Below are 18,903 nucleotides of genomic sequence, written 5' to 3'. Positions count from 1 at the left end.
AAATTATAAAAAGCACGAATATAAAAAAGGTAAACTCCATGAAAGTTATGAATTAATTTATATGCATTATTTTAATATAATTTTTTCTTTAAAATAGTTATTCATAATTTGAAATTTACTATGTGCGTGACAGGATGATTATCATAAATATTTTAATATTTTATTTTGTACATTATATATTTCTTACAAAATATAATATTATTATAACTAGGTCGCGCTGTAGGAAGGCTTAATGTGTCCGGTTAGTGGTATTGTTATTTCATCTTTTATATTGCATAAAATAATATTAAATAAATTACCTCAGATTTTAACTATACAAAATTGTAAACTGAAAATAAAACGTTGTATTTGGTGTGTTACCATATATAGCACTAATTAATTTTAGTAAATAAATAATTCACTTTTTGACCAACAAGCAAACGACTCCTTATTGGATACTTGGTGCCAACCCTAGATAATAGGTTAATAATACATTCATCTTTGGAAGTAGCCTACCAAAAGTAACCTATAATGATTTAAATAACTTTATACAAATTTATCACCGAACCATCTCTTTGAGTTTTCAAGCAGTCAATTTAATAATACCCACAAAGATTAAAAAGCCAATGCCTTAAAGGTGACAATAGCTTAACGGATGGCTAAGGTGAAGGAGAAACCTAATTTAGTAAATTAGGACATGATTTTTTTTAAAATAGAAACGAAAAGTAAACAAGTCTTAAAATGCAGTAGTTGTTTTCACAATCACTACATATGCCTGCAAAGTTAGGGGGATTTGCTTGTTTTTGGGTCCACTTTGTTTTTTCATTTCCTCTTTCTTGAATAGCTTTTGCTTAGGTATTATAGAAGAAACTACCCTACCAATACCAATTAAGCAAAGAATCAATCCTACTATACTTTTTTTCAGCATGTTGACATCTCACCTAAGCAAACAAACAGTACCACTAGTACTCTATAGCATTTATGCAGCAAAATCCCAAATCAACACCCCACCTCCCAAGAGAAGGTGTCTCTTTATGTCACCACAAATTAAATGCTAGAAACAGTCATGATGGCCAATATGCCCCATAGGGGATGGTTGTGCAGAGTACCTAATTTAATAGAGAGAGAGGACCACAATTATCTCTCTTTCTGCCAAAGAGGTGTGTGTGTGAGCAAGCAATCACTAAAGTACGATTCTTTGCAAAAGTTGGCATGCACCCATGCTTTTTCTGCTCATTTCATAAAAACTCCCCAATATCTCTGATCAATGTGAAAAACAAAAGCAGTAAAAGTCACCTTTAAGTTTAGTCCACCAGACACCCCCTTTACGTTTTTACATTCCTTTGTTTAGCTATGGTAAAAAAGATAAAGAAAGTAAAAGTAAATCACTTCTTCCAGTCCTCCCCATTTCCCCCTTTAAGCACTCTTACAAAGTAACCAAACTGTAGCACATCAACAATAGTATTGAAATTTCAAAAGGTAACATATAATACACACAGATCTTATCCCGGGTTTGTTGTTGTATTTCCTACCTTGGTTCCTTACGACTGGCCTTTGTGAGGGCAGAGAAATTATTTTCAAAAGACCGTACTACTAAATTTGGACGGAGAGCCTGTTTGCGAAAGACCCTTGGCCTATGTATGACGTGCTAAGGCATTGCAACTGTGAAATTCACATAACATCAATTTGCCAATGGTAAAATAGGAACATAATTGGAGATAAAAAGAATGAACAATTTTGCATTTTACAATTACTAAAGGAATTTACAAACTAAAATTCTAACATTTCTCTCTACATCAACAAAATTCTATAATTTTTTTTCCCTCTTCCTAATTCTCATTGGGATTTTTTTCTCTTTCTCTTTGTTTTTTCTTTTGGATTTGATCAAGACGACATGTTAACATGCACAGTGGCATTCATGTTAGAGTTGCATACTGGACATGTATGAATTAAACTTGATCCACAAACCGCACAGAGGCACAAGTGTCTGCATGGTAACAGCAACACACACGATTCCTTCTCCCCACACCTCTTGCACATCCTGTTATCCTGCGCCTCCGCTGCTACCGTACGCCTACCTTCAACTTCCTCCTCCTCTTCCGCTGCTGCACCGTGGTCGCTGCTGCCACAGCAGGACTCAGCGTCTTCCTCCACCGCTGCTCCGGCGAAGTTCCCGCCGGCGGAGATACGTTCGTCGCCGACGTGGGCTAATACTTGTTCTAAATTTGTGCGCAGGGAATTTGCTGTTGCTTCGTTTGTTTGTGCCAAATCCCTCCATATTTGATTCTCAACGTAGAGACTTTTCACTTTTTCTTGAAGAACCATACTGATTTTCCCCATTCTTTGAATTTGTTCGTCTTTTTCTTTGAGTTTTTTTGCTACACCTTCTCCAATGGCTGCCACCAACACCCTCGCTTGTTGTTTCTGTCGTTCTTCCAATTCCATCCTTACTTTCTTAGTCTGAAAAGCAACACAGCAGAAAAAAAACAATCAGACAAAAGCACCAATAATACTGAAAAGGGGCATTGAAATTGATTTTTTCTTTGTCATTAGAAAACTTACATGAAGTGAAATAATCCGGTCGATATCACACTGATACTGTTGAAGCAGTGGCAAAACATCATCACCAACAAACGCCGCAGTATTACAAGTATTAAACTGATTAAACGAATCCCTCGACCGCTTCCTTGATGCAGCAGCGTTAGCTGTAGCGGTGGCAGTGGGTGGAAGGTTGAAGGTAAGGCCACTGTCGGTGTTTACAGACGTTTTGGGCTGAACGGAATCACACATCAAACTGTGCTGAAACGGCAAGAAACTATTCTCCGGCGTCGGCAAAGGCAACATCGAAGAACCCCCACCACCAGCAGCGTTGTGGGTATTGTAGGAAAACCCATTTGGTTGATTAGAAATGATTTGTTGTTGAGTGAAAAGATTGAGGTGTCTCGCTTCAACTGCCATGGAAAGACTCTCTGTTTTTTATGAAGTGTTATGGAATTGTTGTGTGTTGAGAGGGAGAGAGGATTCTTGTATTTGTGTGTATATGTAGAGAGAGATTTGGATTTGGAAGTGGCGACTAGAGAGGAATGAATGGGGGTTTGGCCTTTATTTAAGCGTTTCGTTTTGTGGATAGAGAGAGAAACATGGAACAAAGTCAATTGAATTGAAGAGAGAGAAAAAGTATACACCCCCGTACTATTTTATTTATTTGATTTTCTTTTCTTTTTTTTTAACTTTCATTTTTTTGTATATAAGTTTCTAGATTTAATTAATTAGAGTTTGATGATAATTCTTAGTTTGATTTCACTATTTTTCTTTTAAGTTCATTTAAAAAAATAACTTCTTTTTATGAATTTTTTAAAGATAATGAGATCTCGCTTTTTACAAAATAAATAAATAAAAGAAAATTTAAATTTGTTATGGTAAAATGAAGTTATCTTACGTACTTATTACTAAAAAATAATATAAATTTTAAAAATTAAAAAGAGTTGGAAAAGAAATTTAACATAATAAATTTAAAGAATATTTTGATAAATTTAATATGTCCTTAATGTAAAAAATAATATCGAATTCACACGGCTTCGGCATGTAACTTATATTCGGAAGAAACGTTCTCGTCGATGAGATTAGTAAAACTAGGGGATGGATGAGATTTTACATCATTATCATCTCTTACTAATTAAATGCTTCTCATTTACTTGGTTTGTCTTTAATATTAGAATCTCAGGTTTTAAGAATTGATCATGACATTTTTAGTCTATTCTTCTGGGTTATTTGTTTCATAAATTTAGATTTGCCTCTTACAACACGTAACATACCTTATTTATAGATATTAAATTTTACGTTTGAAATATACTTGCTCATAAATTTCCTTTAATTGAACTTAAGCATATTATTTTATTTAATACTAATTAGCTAATTAAGGGAGCTGTCTGTAATAATGAAAATAAGTTAGAAGTTCTTAAATATATTGTTCTTTTTAAAATAAACTATAAAGAATAAGAAAGAAGTAAAATATAAAATGGAATAACAAGACTACGAATATACAATTATAATTCATGTATATTTTTCAATGAGCTTTGCAAATTTATATCTAATTAAATATGGAAAAAATTAAGAAGTCCATTTTTACTTTTCAAAATGTGCATTATGTTTAGCAATAGTACGTGATAGTTGATAGTCAAGAACTCGCTTGTGAAGAAAATAAAAATAGTAAAAATAGGCACATACTGGGTGGAACCTTGTATCAAATGTCATAGCTGAAATCTAAATATAATTTTACGTAATTCTTTTTTTAAACTCATCCGCAAGAATCATAATTGCAAGATCCATCTTTAATTTTTTACTCATATTTTCATACAATTATCGAGGATAATTATTATTCATGCATCTTACACAGTTTACTTTCCTACGGTCTAAAAATAATGTAAGTACTAGTATACTCAGAGTAGGAGTAGTAAACATTACCTTATGTTGTTAAATTTAGTCTATCAAAATTTGCAGTTATCTATTTGACGATCACTATAACTAAGTTTAGTATAACCAAATTTTACTGTTACTAAGATATCTATTTAACGAGTATTATAAAAATGATGATTCACTAATTTCATTAGCTCATTGTTACATTGGTATCCACCATTATCAACCTTCATTCTTAATCACAACCATCCTTAGTGTCAATTAGTATCCACCATTATCAACCTTCATTCTCAATCACAACCATCCTTAGTGTCAATTACTTAATTGATTGTCACCATCAATAATAATCATTTAGAATCAGTCACTACCCGTCATTATATATTACAAATATTGTCATTATTTATCATCATCATTAGATACTACTATTATCTAACACATATATCAATCGTAACGACTAATTACCACACGTTACTATGCATTCTATCAATATTAGCCAATATTATCTCAATTGACATCAACAACCATCACAATTAGTTATTCCTATCAACAACCAATATATTTGTTTTTACAAAGTGTTAGTAAATTATATCTCGTCTCAATTCTAATAATGTGTCAGGAATTAAATCAAACTGGAGGAAATATACTATGGTTTTTCCTATAAATGAGCATATTCGAGTGCCCTATCATTAATTTACTTGTACTGTGCAAAAGATCCAAATATAGTGGGTATTGGTTGTGGGATTCATTTTGTAAAGATAGTGGAGTTTTAGAGAAAATCAAGGACAAGAAAGTAGAAAGATTATGGACAAGAAATTAATGTATATTTCTTTATTTATACTGTATGCACGGAAATTTAAATCCCACTATTGAAGCCATTGAAATCGGGAAAATTTGACAACATAAGTTAATGTTTACTACATCCTGCTCTAGATATAAATGGAAAAATCATTTTGGCAACAAATTTTTTATTATAATTTGGTCACGATAGAAAAAAAGTTAGGTTCACATTATAAATTAGTTATTTTTTTGACATTTTTACTCTGTGTGAAAATTTATTTGAGAAAAGACTCATAAGGTTATGTAATTTTTTTCATAATTGTAACTAAATTTGAATAAAAAAATTATGATCATTTAGATATTAATTGAGATTTATTTGATTAAAATTCAAACACAAAAACAAATACTACTATATACAATAACTGAAATCTAAATACTTAAAATAAAGATCTTCAGTTAGTACAAAATATAGTGCAACCTTCATCTTCTCTTTTTAGTTTGTTACTAGTATTTTAATATTTTACAAATATTTAATATTTCACATCCATGTGATATGTTTAAACTTGCCAGAATCAATAATTCTGACGTAGTGTATACATATCCAATTTAAAATAGTACTACTACTGTATATATTTTTAATTTTGTAAATTAGTACAGTATATTATTTTTTTTCCGGGAAAGTGCACCGAGATTACGTGGCATTGATTATTAGAGGGGCAGTAACTGACATCGTTGGGGATCTATGCCACGTTGATGTTCACTGTATGTGTGGTGCCCCACGCCACCGTTAGACCACATTATTGTGAATATCTTTTCTTTTTCCTTTCCTTTTCTGTTTTTGTTTTTTTCCTTTTATTTTATTCTCAACTAAAAAATAAAATTAATGACGATTTCGAGAGAGCTCGTTGGGAACGTGAGGGATGGTTTCTTCTTCAATTTAATTTAATTAAATTTTTGTTTGTCTTTTTCCTTTTCTGTACTGTAAGGTGCAACCCACACTGTCGCACGTGTACGTCCCTTCAAATCTGCACATCTTTATTTCTACTTTTCTTTTGTTAGTTAATACTACTTCTCAGTTCTATCTTTATTTATCTATAATATTAAAAATTAAATATTAGTAATATTTATTTGATTTTAAAAAGTAATAAATGATACTATAATTTTTTTTTTACATCTCCTAAACTATTATGTTCAAAAATTATTATAATATATTTATATTTGTTATTTATTATTTATTAATTTTATGCTAAGTCAATATTGAAAAGTTATTGATGGACAGAACCTTAGGTGATTATTTAACATGATTCGGAATCGTATTGTTGGGAAAAAGTTATTTTAAGGTAATTAATCTTGAAATTAATTATTTTGAAATAATTCAGAATTAATTATCTCATTATATATATGAGATAACTTATTTTATCATTATAGTGTAAATAGTGAGATAAATATTTTCAGCTATAACTAATACTTTAAATAAAATATGAGATTTATCTCGGAATTATTTATCCCTATACCTCACACTTAAAGAAGAAATATATATACATTTTCATGATTTCATAGTTTAAACAATCAAATTAAAATAATTATTTTAGAAAAAAGATCAAGTAGAATATAAGGGGGGAGTACTGCACTTAATTTGATCTATTTTACATTTTATTTTTATTGAAATAAATGATTCCCACAAATATGGTCATAAAAAATTAAAATATTGTTGATTACTGCTAAATTTTATCATTATATTGCTCTACAAATGTGGATAAGAATTAGTATAATTATAAAACTGAAATTTATGAATAAAATAACATTTAAATTATTATTTGAAGGAGCGATGCAAAGTATGAGAAATAATAAACAAACATAGAAGCAAGTGGGTTTAAAGAGAAACTGTGTTGCCACGTTCAACGGGACCCACAAAAGTAGGACCCACTAAACGTGGTACTATGAGGGTGGGACCCATTTAGATATCTGTTTCATGTGTGGGTTTCCCTGTTTTGTTACCTTGTCCCTACTCTTAACTGGGTGTTGTCTCTGTACGGACCACCACTACCTTTTCTGCAAAATATTAAAAAAATGGAAAACTTTCATACTCTCTTCATTTAAAAACAATCACCTACTTTCCTTTTAAATTCGTTTAACAAAGAATAACTTTTTTTTCTTTTTGGTAATATTTTAATTTTAACTTTTCACATAACATATTTAGGACCACAAGATTAAAGGACATTTTGGTACATTTGACACAAATTTAATTTAAGGCTATAAGATTTAAAAATCTTTTTTATTTTTTTAAACTTTATGACAAGTCAAAGTAGGTCATTCTTTTTTAAACGAAGGGAGTATACTTTTCACTGCATCATTCAAAATATAGAAATTGTTATATTAAAAAAGTAATTAAAAAGGTGAAATAATAAATATATTATTTCACTAGTTATTTTTGAAGAGTATCATGCCAAGTCAAAATGAGTACTCCCTTTGTTTCACAATTAGTTAATTATTGAATTTTGGCACACATGCTAAAGGAAAAAATGTAAAAACATTAATTTATCATGTTTTTTCTGTTTTTACGTTCTTTAAAAAGCAAAGACACATGATACATCACTCCCAATGCATATTTAATGAAGAATAAATTTGAATAAGATTTTCAACATTTACCTTAAATTGTAAATCATTCACTTATTTTGAAATACTAAAATTGCTTCAATAATTCACTTATTGTGAAATAGTGGAGCAATAAATAAAGATAGACGGAAAGAGTATAGTAATTGAGTTTGTTGTTAAGTTCCTGTCTAAGAGAAATGTCTTATGTCACATTGACCACACTCTCCATTAAGATACCTACAACCAACAACTTCTTCGTTACAAAAGAATCAAAAAATTCAAATTATTATGGGAGCCTATATAATGAGTATCCTTTTTGTTTTTGTGGAATCAGATCAATTTTCTAGGCTTTATACATGCGATTATGTAAAAAAAAAAAAAAAAGGAACTATCTAACATAACTTCTTGTAATAACAGTTGAGATTGGTTGGTGATAAGAGTTAATTCTGGAGTTAGATGGATTTATATTCAGAGCAAATAAATGAGTATAAAATGGGTTAAGAAAATAAATGAACTAAATGATTCTGAAAATATTATTTACTTAGTGAGCCCTATAATAATAATAATAATAATAATCATAGAAAAGAATAAGATTAAAAATTAGTGACACATGCATGGTTGTTGGCCAAATTCAATTCTGACTTATATGATGGGGTAAAATAAATAATGTCAAATGCATATTTTGTGGTACTTTGTGCTAACCATAATGATACAAATTGACTAAACTATACATCTATTATTGTTAGAATCTTTTCTATAAAATCAAGTAACGCACCTGATAAGATTATATATTACTCCCTTACTCAAATTATATTTAGTGTTTCTCGCCCATCTCTTAAAATACTATCAGTTAACGAGATTTAATGACTGTTTCATCCCTATTTTTATTTCAAGAAATAAACTTTTCCGATTATGTTATAAAATAATAAAGAACAAAGAAAAAGAGCAGAGAGTGAATAAAGAATAATTCTTATTTATCTTGAGGAATGAATTACAATGAAGCAAAACCCTTTTATTTATAGAAAAAAACAAACCTTGGAGGTTTGTAACTTTACCATAAATAGACTTACACAATATATGGTAAAGTAGATATTCACTATATAAGGTATATTTATAATACTCCCCTTGAATGTCTAATTGATAGATAATGTGTCTCGTTAAAACCTTACTAAAAAATGTTCAGCTAAAAAATAAATCTAGTGAAGGAAAAAGAGTACGCATCTCTAACAATACGCATATAGGCGGCCTCATTAAAAATCTTATAAGGAAAACCCAGTGGGACAAAATTTCGTAAGGGAAAAAGAGTACAACGCATATTAACTCCCCCCTAATGAGAACATCCTTGAGCCTTTGCATCCCGATCTTGTGCACCATCTTTTTGAAAGTTGTAATTGGAAGAAACTTGGTGAATAAATCAGTCATATTATCACTTGAATGAATCGGTTGCACGTTAATATCACCATTCCTTTTGTAGCTCATGTGTATAGAAAAACTTTGATAAAGTGTGTTTCGTTCTATCTCCTTTGATGAATCCTCCATTAAGATGTGGTATGCATGTTGCATTATCTATGTATAAAACAGTGGGTACATTATCACATTTCAAACCACATTTTTCTCGAATGAGATGTATCATGAACCTCAACGATACACATTCTCGGATAGCTTCATGAATAGCTATTATCTCATCATGGTTCAATGAAGTGGCTAAATAGATTGTTTTATATATCTCTAAGATATAGCAATATCCTCACATGTGAACCCATAACCTATTTGATATCGAGTTTTATGTAGGTCAGATAAATAGCCCGCATCAGCATGACCAAAAGATCGAGACTACAATCTTTAGAATAAATAAGCCCATATATTTGATCTCATTTCGATGTCTCCTAATAGAAGCAGAATTATATGTACCTTGCTAACAAATTGACCAAAAAAGGCTATATCATACCTTATAGTATTTGGAAGATACATTAGTGCACCACTTGCACTAAGATATGGTACTTCATAACCAATCTAATTTGATATATTTCTCACTTCAGCAATAATCTATTGCTTTTGAAAACTCTCCAAGAATTTCAATAATATTCAAGCTATAAACTTATACAATATAAGGATTATAAATAAGTTTCCCAAAAAATTTTATATGCTTCAAACATTTTGAATCCTTAAACACTTTTTCATATAAATTTTGTCAAGTGATAATATTCAACATTTCATGAGTGACATCTTCAAATGTTTGAATTGCAAATCAAATAAGTTTTATGCTTATCAAGATGCATCCTTTTATGTCACTGATAAAATTTATAAATGTCAGTGAGCAAGTAACTTTATAAATGTCAAATTGCAGGTTGATAATAAATGTACATAGTGATCATCTTATTGATGCATCTTAATAGATAACATGATAAGTGAACAAACCCTTTTTCACCTTTTATACTTTTCAGATTTTAAGGAATTCAATCCCAAAATTAGTTGATCCAACCAACTTATCAGCAGAAAAACAACATTAAAAGTAATGGAGAATTTTCTAATTCTTCAATATATGTTCAATACTCTGTATGCACATCTTTGGGATGTCGGAATCGTTCATGTCAATTTATGAATTTTTATTCGAGCAAATTCCAAGTTTATCATGACATGAAAACTTTTACTTTAGTAAATTTCAGATTTACTATTACATGAATAAATTTCAAATTTACTACTTTAAAAGTAGATTTCAAAATAACTCTTCTCAGTTATTTTGACTCGTTCGGAGGTGAGTTGTGATACTACCACAATCAAGTGTATGTGTGTATTAATAAGATTCTCATTCCCCATGAATGGAATATAATCGTTCCTTAAGCCTATCAAATTTTGATAGCTTATAACATCTTTCATGATATTGCTACTTTAGGAGCACATCGAGGTGTATATACATTTCAAAATATATCATATATTGCTACCACATTCACTTCAAGAATTGAGCAAATTGTCATATTTCAGACCTATCATATATTACTACCATTTACTTCATGGAATGAAGCATATTCAATAGACAAGTTTCATGACTTTTCATCAAAAACACATTATTTTGCCTTAACCATCATAATATCATCAATATGGTGCATTGAGATTCAAACTCAATGTCTTACCCATATAAAGACGTCCTAGACATAAATCAATGGGACTTGAACCCATGCATGTATTCATATCGTACTTTTGGGAGGATAACCATCTTCAAGTGGTCAAAACTTTCTTTTAGGCTATTCCACAAAATAAATGGATCCTTAGTAGTAATGTATCCAATTTTTAGAATTTCTTCAAGATGATGACGCAACAAAATCATAGCTTTAGCACGATTTTAATGAGATGCTGTATTTTTTTTCTTTATGGCGTCTCCAAGACCCATAACATCTAAGTGGATTTCAACATTCAATGTTCATTAAAGGTAGTTCTTGCTCGAGGCAACAAACTCAGATTTTGTAAGATTGTTAGCAATATGAAAAAGAAAAAAAAATAATACCTTAGCCTTCAAATTTGATACAGCAGAGTCTCGTGCTGATAACGTGTTATAAAATAATAAAGAACAAAGAAGAAGAAGAGTAGAGAGAGAATAAAGAGTAATTCTTATTTCTCTTGAGGGGTGAATTACAATGAAGTAAAACCCCTTTATTTACTAACCTTGGGGTTTGTAATTTTTTCATAAATAGACATTTACAATATATAGTAAAATAGACATTCACTATATATGATAAAGTAGACATTCACTATATATGGTATATTTATAACACATTAAGATTTATCTTAAAAAAACTTCTAAAATTACAAATGATTTGTTATAACTATATTTAGAAATCACGATAAATAATTTGATACTAAGAATATAATACAACTTTTTTCTATTTGATAAAATGCCGACAACTCGTGTATAAGTGTGATTAATTTCCATCTTCTCTATCCTTTTTTTCTTGTATCATTTTTCTCTTGGGTCAAGTCAACCAGCAAAATGAAAAAAAGGTATACATATAAATTCAACATTTTTTCTTTTTTAAGGTTTTGAATTTTTGACTTTTCAAATTCGTTTCACGTTGTTTCTTAAATGCCATTATTGGTGGGCACAACTATATTGGCACCCTATGCTTAATTTCCTTGAATCTTCTAGGTATACGTCGTGGAAAATTAAAGCTTTACTTAGACATCTTTGCCTTGGGTTTGTTGAAAGATAAATCAATACATTCAACTCTCATTTCTTTCCTTAAAGTAAAAGCAACAAAGTCAAGGGAAAAAAATAAAGGAATTTGTGTTTTTTTTGTAAAGAATAGATTCATTTTTTTTACAGGCAAATAAAAGTGCTAGGTCTACGGAACCATTTTACAAAAGAGGCTTAATGATGTCAATACAACTACTTTATGTAGCATTGTTATACGTGGAGTTTGGCCTTTTCATTTTTCAGCTTATTTTTTTGTTTATAGTTTGATTTACAGTTCAATAAATTTTTGATATTTTAACTCATGTGAACTAATGTTCTTGATTGCCTCCGCCAAATGACTATTTTCTGAGCCAGCCTTGACAAAAACAATAGTACTATTATTTGTTGCATGTTGGGCACTATAATTCACTTCTCCTTTTGATAAAAAGTAAAGTATTCTACTTTTCTTTTTAATTGTTGCTTACACATGAAAACAGTTATATAAATAAATAAATAAATAACTTATTCATTACTAGTCTGTCAGTTGCGTATGTATCTCAGTATCCGTGAAGAAGGCCTGCATTATCAAAAATAGTTGCTGGCTATTACGGATTCTAATTGCACGTATTCTAGAAAAAGAAAGGGCGAAGCTACCGTATAATATACGAATTCTCATAAATTCAATAGCTTTTGCTTATAGTACATGTTCAGAAATTTATTAAATATTTATAGATAATTGATTTATGAAACCAACTATATTTGTACATTAATTTAAGTTCATTGCTGAAACTCATAAACTTTAAAAATTTAATCCACCTCAATCCATGATCATGACATATTTAGAAAGGAAATTAAAATAACTTAATTATCTCTATATATTCTCCTTACAATTGAATATAAATCATGATTTTGGCTTGTTTGAATAGAATATGTGGGATAATCCAAGGTCTCAACCAGCTGTAGGTAGGAAGGTTGTGGTTAGAGTAATTGACCCTTCACTTTTCAAGCTTAGGAGAAGAAAATAAAATATTAGTAACAACTTAATCCCTATTATTTTCAAAGATTTGAAAAAATATTTCCTTTTTGACGTACCAAAATATTTAAAGACAAGAAGGATGGATGTTCATTTAGCATAATTATGACGTCAAAATGATGGTCAAATTTATAATCATTCACATTTCTTACTTATTCATTTATTCTTTTTCTTTTTTCAAAGAGACAGATTATTATTTATGATGTTACGTGGGGAATCTTAGTAACTTAATTGATTAGTTACCTGAACTTCCACCTTCTTGGTGAAAGTTTGATTCTCCACATTGTAATCCCCTCCCCATTCCCCTTCCCCAACCCCAATAATTTAAATATATATATATATATATATATATATATATATATATATATATATATTTATGATGTTACCATAAATTGTTAAATAGGCCATGGTTTATATAAAAAGATGCTATAAAAATTCTGAAATCTAATATACTTCTCATTTAGAAATGCTACAATCTGATGTTAATCTATTAAAAACTAAGTATAAGTGAACAAGTTTCTTTTATTTTTTCTGGATTATAGGAGGGGAAGGGGTATACGAACCTTTGATTAATTAAACATTTGTTTGGTTTTTGGTGTATTACACTTTATATCATTTTGTTCTTACATGTACCATGTATTTATAAGTCAAAACAATTTTCCTAGACTTTGTACTCATTAAATTTTTTATTGTTAATTAAAAATGACAAATGCTAAGAGCCAAACTAACACGACGATTAGAAAATAATAGAAATATTAAAGAGATAAATCATCGTCCAAGTAAAGTGATTCCAAACAAGAATAAAGAAAGAAGTCACTATCAAATCTCAAGTGAGAATATTAATAAACGAATAATCAATTAATTTCTCATCTTGACTTAAAAATTTAATTCATTTCCCTTTCTCTTTCTCTTTTAGTATTTTGATTGGTCACAACGTCATATGCCATGATCATCCTTTTTAATAAATTAAATTATCAGGTTGGCAATCTCCCACTTAAAGGCCATGATTATTTATCAAGTAGAAAGATAGATACTAAAGATTTAGTACTACTAAATTAATACAAGTTCCAAGTGTGTTGATAGTTGATACCTTTCATGACAACATCTTTGGACATGTAAGACCAAGCATAGTTAGCTTACCGGAGATTGCACTAATTATTGATTATTTCATTATTAAATAACTAATTCCAACTTGACATTTTATCAGCCTGCATCATATAGAATAATTAATCTTGTATCTCTACTCATTCATTTTAATAATAATTTGGAAAGATCATGAGACTATCCTCTCAAATTTTTGATTCATGGAAACAGTACTCCTTGACTAATTTAAATTTACAAGTAACATTGGTGAAAATGGTCAATTTGCACGTTCTACAATGTAAATAAAAGAAAATAAAGACATAAACTTATTTTGCTAAAATAGTTTTTAAATATATTTTAATAATTACGTAAAAGGATAGTGAGAAATGAAATCCCACTATATCACAGTCTTTTTTAGTGTTGATAATTAGAATTCGTGCAATCTTAAATGTACTATATTAATTAGAAGATAAGTTGTTCCTAAGTAAGCATATAAAATGGAATATTATGCTAATTAAGTTAGGGAATATATATATTTGTGTCCATTCAATGTTCACATTGGCCCAATTTATTCTTTTGCCATTATAGCAAAGGCACTAACAGCTTCCCAAAGAAAGTTAAACACAGACCCAATAAAGTTTTAAGAATGTGGGAGAGCACTAATAATTTCCAACACAGTGAAAATCAAGCACTAATTATGATGCTATCCTCTTTTGTGATTTTTTTTTTCCCTTTTCTACTAGTACATCATATATTCTTTCGTGTTTTTTTGGGACTTATTACTTTGACTAAGTTTGTTTATACTCATCACACTAATTGTAGACACATCGAAGCCAAATTAATGATTTTCTATAGAATCAATGTTAGAGACAAAATCTTCATTTCCACTATCACAGTTTTTAGCTATTTATTTGCCAGACAGCTAATAAGTACATGAACCTTCTTCTAAAGATGACCAACGGAGTAAATGACAAGTAGGAAAATTAGAACAATAAATAAAGAATACGAACAAAAAAGGTGAAAAAGGAAAGAAAGAATCTCAACTGTACAAAGATCAGCTGGCCAAAAGCTTATGAGGAGAATATATACTCTTGAAAATGAATTTTCATTTTCATTTTCATTTTCATTTTCATGTTGACTAATATTTTATCCCATTAAATATCGACAGCAATTTTGCAGCATCCAAGAAGAATAATAGTGTCATGCCATTTCATTTCGTTTCTTTATTAGATGTTGGATCTCATTTTATATTTTTTACGCTTTAAATGTCCGTTAAGAGATTTTGGTTTGCATAATGATATAGATTACGAAGTTATTTCTCTTTCACAATACCAAAAATGATTTTTAGTGGAATTAATTAACGGAAATAGCTTAATTACTACTAAATATGTTTTTTTTTACAGGCATTTATCAACGATAATTATATTTAGTTTTCTTTGTAAATGTCCCTAAAGACTATAACAATATTGTATCCAATAGCAATTAACTAAGTCGGTAAAAATTTTAGCACTCTTTGTTAAAATGCATATTTATTAACACTAAAGGTTGTTTTGTTACATGCTCTTAGGTAATTCTCACGTTATAAGCTAGTTTTGAGATAAAATAAAGTTCAAAGTTCATAACTTTCAATCATAGCATGTTCTTTTGTCTTTGGTCGAATCTCACTGTCATTCATTAATCAAACAAAAATTCACATATTTAACTCACGAAAAAGAATCACGCCTTTTAACACATTTAGAAAAATATTAGATGGTCAATAATCTCAGATTGCTATAATAATATGATGGTGGACTTTTTATCAACAGGATTGCATCTCTTTCATGCTTTAAGTATCATTCCAAGACAGATGTGTTTTCCATTATATATCTCTAGTGCTATTTCTAGCGTTAGGCGATATCCCTCCTTAATGCTTCAAAAAGGTTCAAATAGGAAAGAGAAAAAAGAAGATCAAAATTCAAAGTTCATGATTGACACACAATTCTACCTCAATTGACTAAATCACCACATAAAATTAAGATTCCCACTTTGGGTCACTTTTCTTGGAGAGAAAAAAAAAAATCTCAATTGAAGGGATTCTTTTTTTAAATAATATTTTGAAGACAAAAAGTAAAAGGTAAACATTATTTCACATATGGCCATGTCATGAACGAACTAACTCTTTGATGATTCGAAAAAGCTTTAAAGTGCAAAAGAAAAGAATCATACCGAAAGTGAATATTATATAATATTGGCATCTTCTACACATAAAAGGTCTCATAAAAAAAGGCCGGGGTGCGGGGAGGGGGGGGGGGTAGAAAATGAAAAAGAAAGAGATAAGAGTATCTTTCTTTGAAGTAGTGATTCAGTTCTAAGGTGCCAAACTTCCACTAATTTATTGATATGGTGACTACAAAATTGTGCTTTCTCTCTTTTATACAATACACATACAATTTGAGTTCTTTATTTAACCCTTTTTTTTTGTTTTATGAGGAAGGGTAGATAAAATATTTCTTGAGTAATATTTGAGATCTAAAAGGGTAAAGCAACCACCCAAATCATAGTTCAATGCAAGATGTGATTAAAGTGCTCAGGCTTTTATTTTATTTTATTGTTTTAAAAAAGAAGTGTATAAAGCAAAAGCTAATTACTTGGATCCTAATAAGTCATCATGCTCACATTTATAATTTGACCAATAATGCTAAACTAGCTGTATTAAAATTTTTCTATCTAAATGATTTAAAATATTTCTTGCTCTTATAGTTATACAATTTAACTGAAGTACAAAATTTATAGTTTTGTAATATTTGGTTTCGATAGATGATACAAGAATTATAATGACAACACGAAACACACTTCAAAATCAGTCCACAAGATCAAAGATCTGAGGACCCTTTTGAAGACCACACTCGGATTCAACAAACAACAATAAGAACACAATGTATTGATGTGTTTATGACCTAAAAACAGCTAACAACAAACTATGTTAACAACAACAAGATAAAGAACAACAACAATGGAACAAGAACAACAAGTCACGGATTTGAATTACAAGAACACAAACAAACGATTACAACATAAACAAAATGGATAGATAGTTAGACTTTGGTTGGTATAATCTTAAGAATCCAAGAGTAGGGTAATCTTGGACCCTTAACACTACACACAACGGTTAACCTAACTCCTACGTTGACACAAGAGGAACTTTACCTCCTCTAAACACCAACGTCTCAAGCCAACATTGCAACACAATTGATATCCACACTTGTTGCCCTCATTTCAGTGTGGTGGCTATTCCAAACCCTACAACTAAAGGTGTTTCATGTTTCAAGTCTTACATCAATGAACATCTAATGAGAAAAAGACCTAAAATGTTCTATTTATATTCTATTACAAGATAAGGCAAAATGACAACAATGCCCTTAAAGGGTGGGGTGGCCATGGAGTGCATTTGGACCTAATGAAGTGATCAAAATACCCTTAATGAACATGACCAACTCATGATCCATTAAGTGTTGTCCAAAACCGTGAGTCCTCAAGTCTTCAATGCTCCAAGCAATCTTCCACACACGGCCTTGCTTGTGCTCAAAACGGTCTTCCTTGCATATTTTTGTGCCCTCGAGGTGACCAAGTCTTGAAACCTTTAAATGATGACCTCCAATCATGTCTTCAAAAATTAAGGTGGCCATTTCACTTGTATCATCCTTCCTTTCTTGAAAAGGATTTGACCTCGAATCCAAACCTTGCAAGAACAAAGAGAAGACAAACAAGCACCACATCCTCATGACATGAGGGTTAGAGTTAGTACAATAAACAACATTAATATGCCAATGAGGTACACATTTGAGATATAACCACACGTCCTTAGGTGTAATCACGAGGGACATAGAAAAAAAATTACAAAGGAGTTGGCGAAAGGAATCACCATCAAGGGGTGGTGTCCTAATTGAAAGTAAAGTCCATCTAACACATATAACAATATCACTCAAACAAGTGGACCGACCAAAAAATATCCATCCTTCACACCCTAAGAAGTTACCGGGATCGAATGGGAGAAGTAACCAAGGGCTTAGGTCTCGGCCACTCTTACTTTCCCCTAGGGTGTCATCCAAAAAATTAAGCAAGTCCTCTTTATCACTATTGAAGATATCATGAACTAAAAGAGGGTTGAGAAAGGTGTTCCATAAGTCAACTTCAAATAAAGGGTTCCCATGCATGCACTTACTACTAGTTTCAAAATTTTCACAGGGAATATGCCCAACATAAGAAACACATAAAGACGAAGTAGATGGCATTTGTAAGCACATATCACCTTCTCTTTCACAAGAGTTATCCTCGCATACGTACAAACCATCAAGGAAAGCCAAAGGACCACAATCAAAATCATCTTCACAAAGACAATCACAACTCGAGTTTTCTAAATATTCAAGCAAATCAAGATCATCTACACCCGGTTGATCATTTTGCTCACCCTCACTAGTTGTTAGCAATTCACATACCAACGTAGACTCACCTTGTTTTTCATAAGGGTCAACTAGTGTGTGAATACTCTCGTCACTTGGTAATGGAACCTTAGTCAAGTTGTAAGTGCTAGCACCAGATGGACACAAATTACTATCACAAGGAGAATCAATTTCGTCATCTAAAGTATCTACTAGTGCTTGTGTACCTACAACAAGAGTTTGGTCCTCATATGACCTAACAATATCAAGAGTATCACAAAATGAAGACTCATGCACTCTTACACTAGGTAAAACCATAACTACGTTCATATGAGTGTAGGGGATAATATTTTTACCTCGTAGCTCACATGAGCTACGATCTTCATCTTGACGTGTGTCCGGGTAGCCCACTTGCTCCCTTGGAACTCCCATAT

The 18,903-nt window shown here is 30.6% G+C and overlaps 1 protein-coding gene across 1 annotated transcript; it reads right to left on the bottom strand.

Moving 5' to 3' along the window:
- Positions 1–1,691: 1,691 nt before the first annotated feature.
- LOC107858965 (BOI-related E3 ubiquitin-protein ligase 1) lies at positions 1,692–3,146 on the bottom strand. Its single transcript, XM_016703797.2, has 2 exons — positions 2,542–3,146; positions 1,692–2,439 (listed from the first exon to the last, which is right to left on the bottom strand). Exons 1-2 carry the CDS (start codon positions 2,935–2,937, stop codon positions 1,864–1,866), a joined length of 972 nt encoding a protein of 323 aa, XP_016559283.1. The 5' UTR covers positions 2,938–3,146; the 3' UTR covers positions 1,692–1,863.
- Positions 3,147–18,903: the final 15,757 nt, after the last annotated feature.

Source organism: Capsicum annuum, chromosome 2, assembly GCF_002878395.1.
Source record: "Capsicum annuum cultivar UCD-10X-F1 chromosome 2, UCD10Xv1.1, whole genome shotgun sequence".
Classification (NCBI taxonomy): domain Eukaryota; kingdom Viridiplantae; phylum Streptophyta; class Magnoliopsida; order Solanales; family Solanaceae; genus Capsicum; species Capsicum annuum.
Note: the sequence above shows the minus strand (reverse complement) of the source record. Positions and strands in the feature narration are given on the sequence as shown.

Excerpts from the sequence above, each read along its gene's own strand:
- LOC107858965 (XM_016703797.2), bottom strand. The coding sequence starts at position 2,937 with ATGGCAGTTGAAGCGAGACACCTCAATCTTTTCACTCAACAACAAATC. Across the intron at positions 2,440-2,541 it reads ACCGGATTATTTCACTTCAT|ACTAAGAAAGTAAGGATGGA; the intron begins GTAAGTTTTCTA and ends GTTGCTTTTCAG.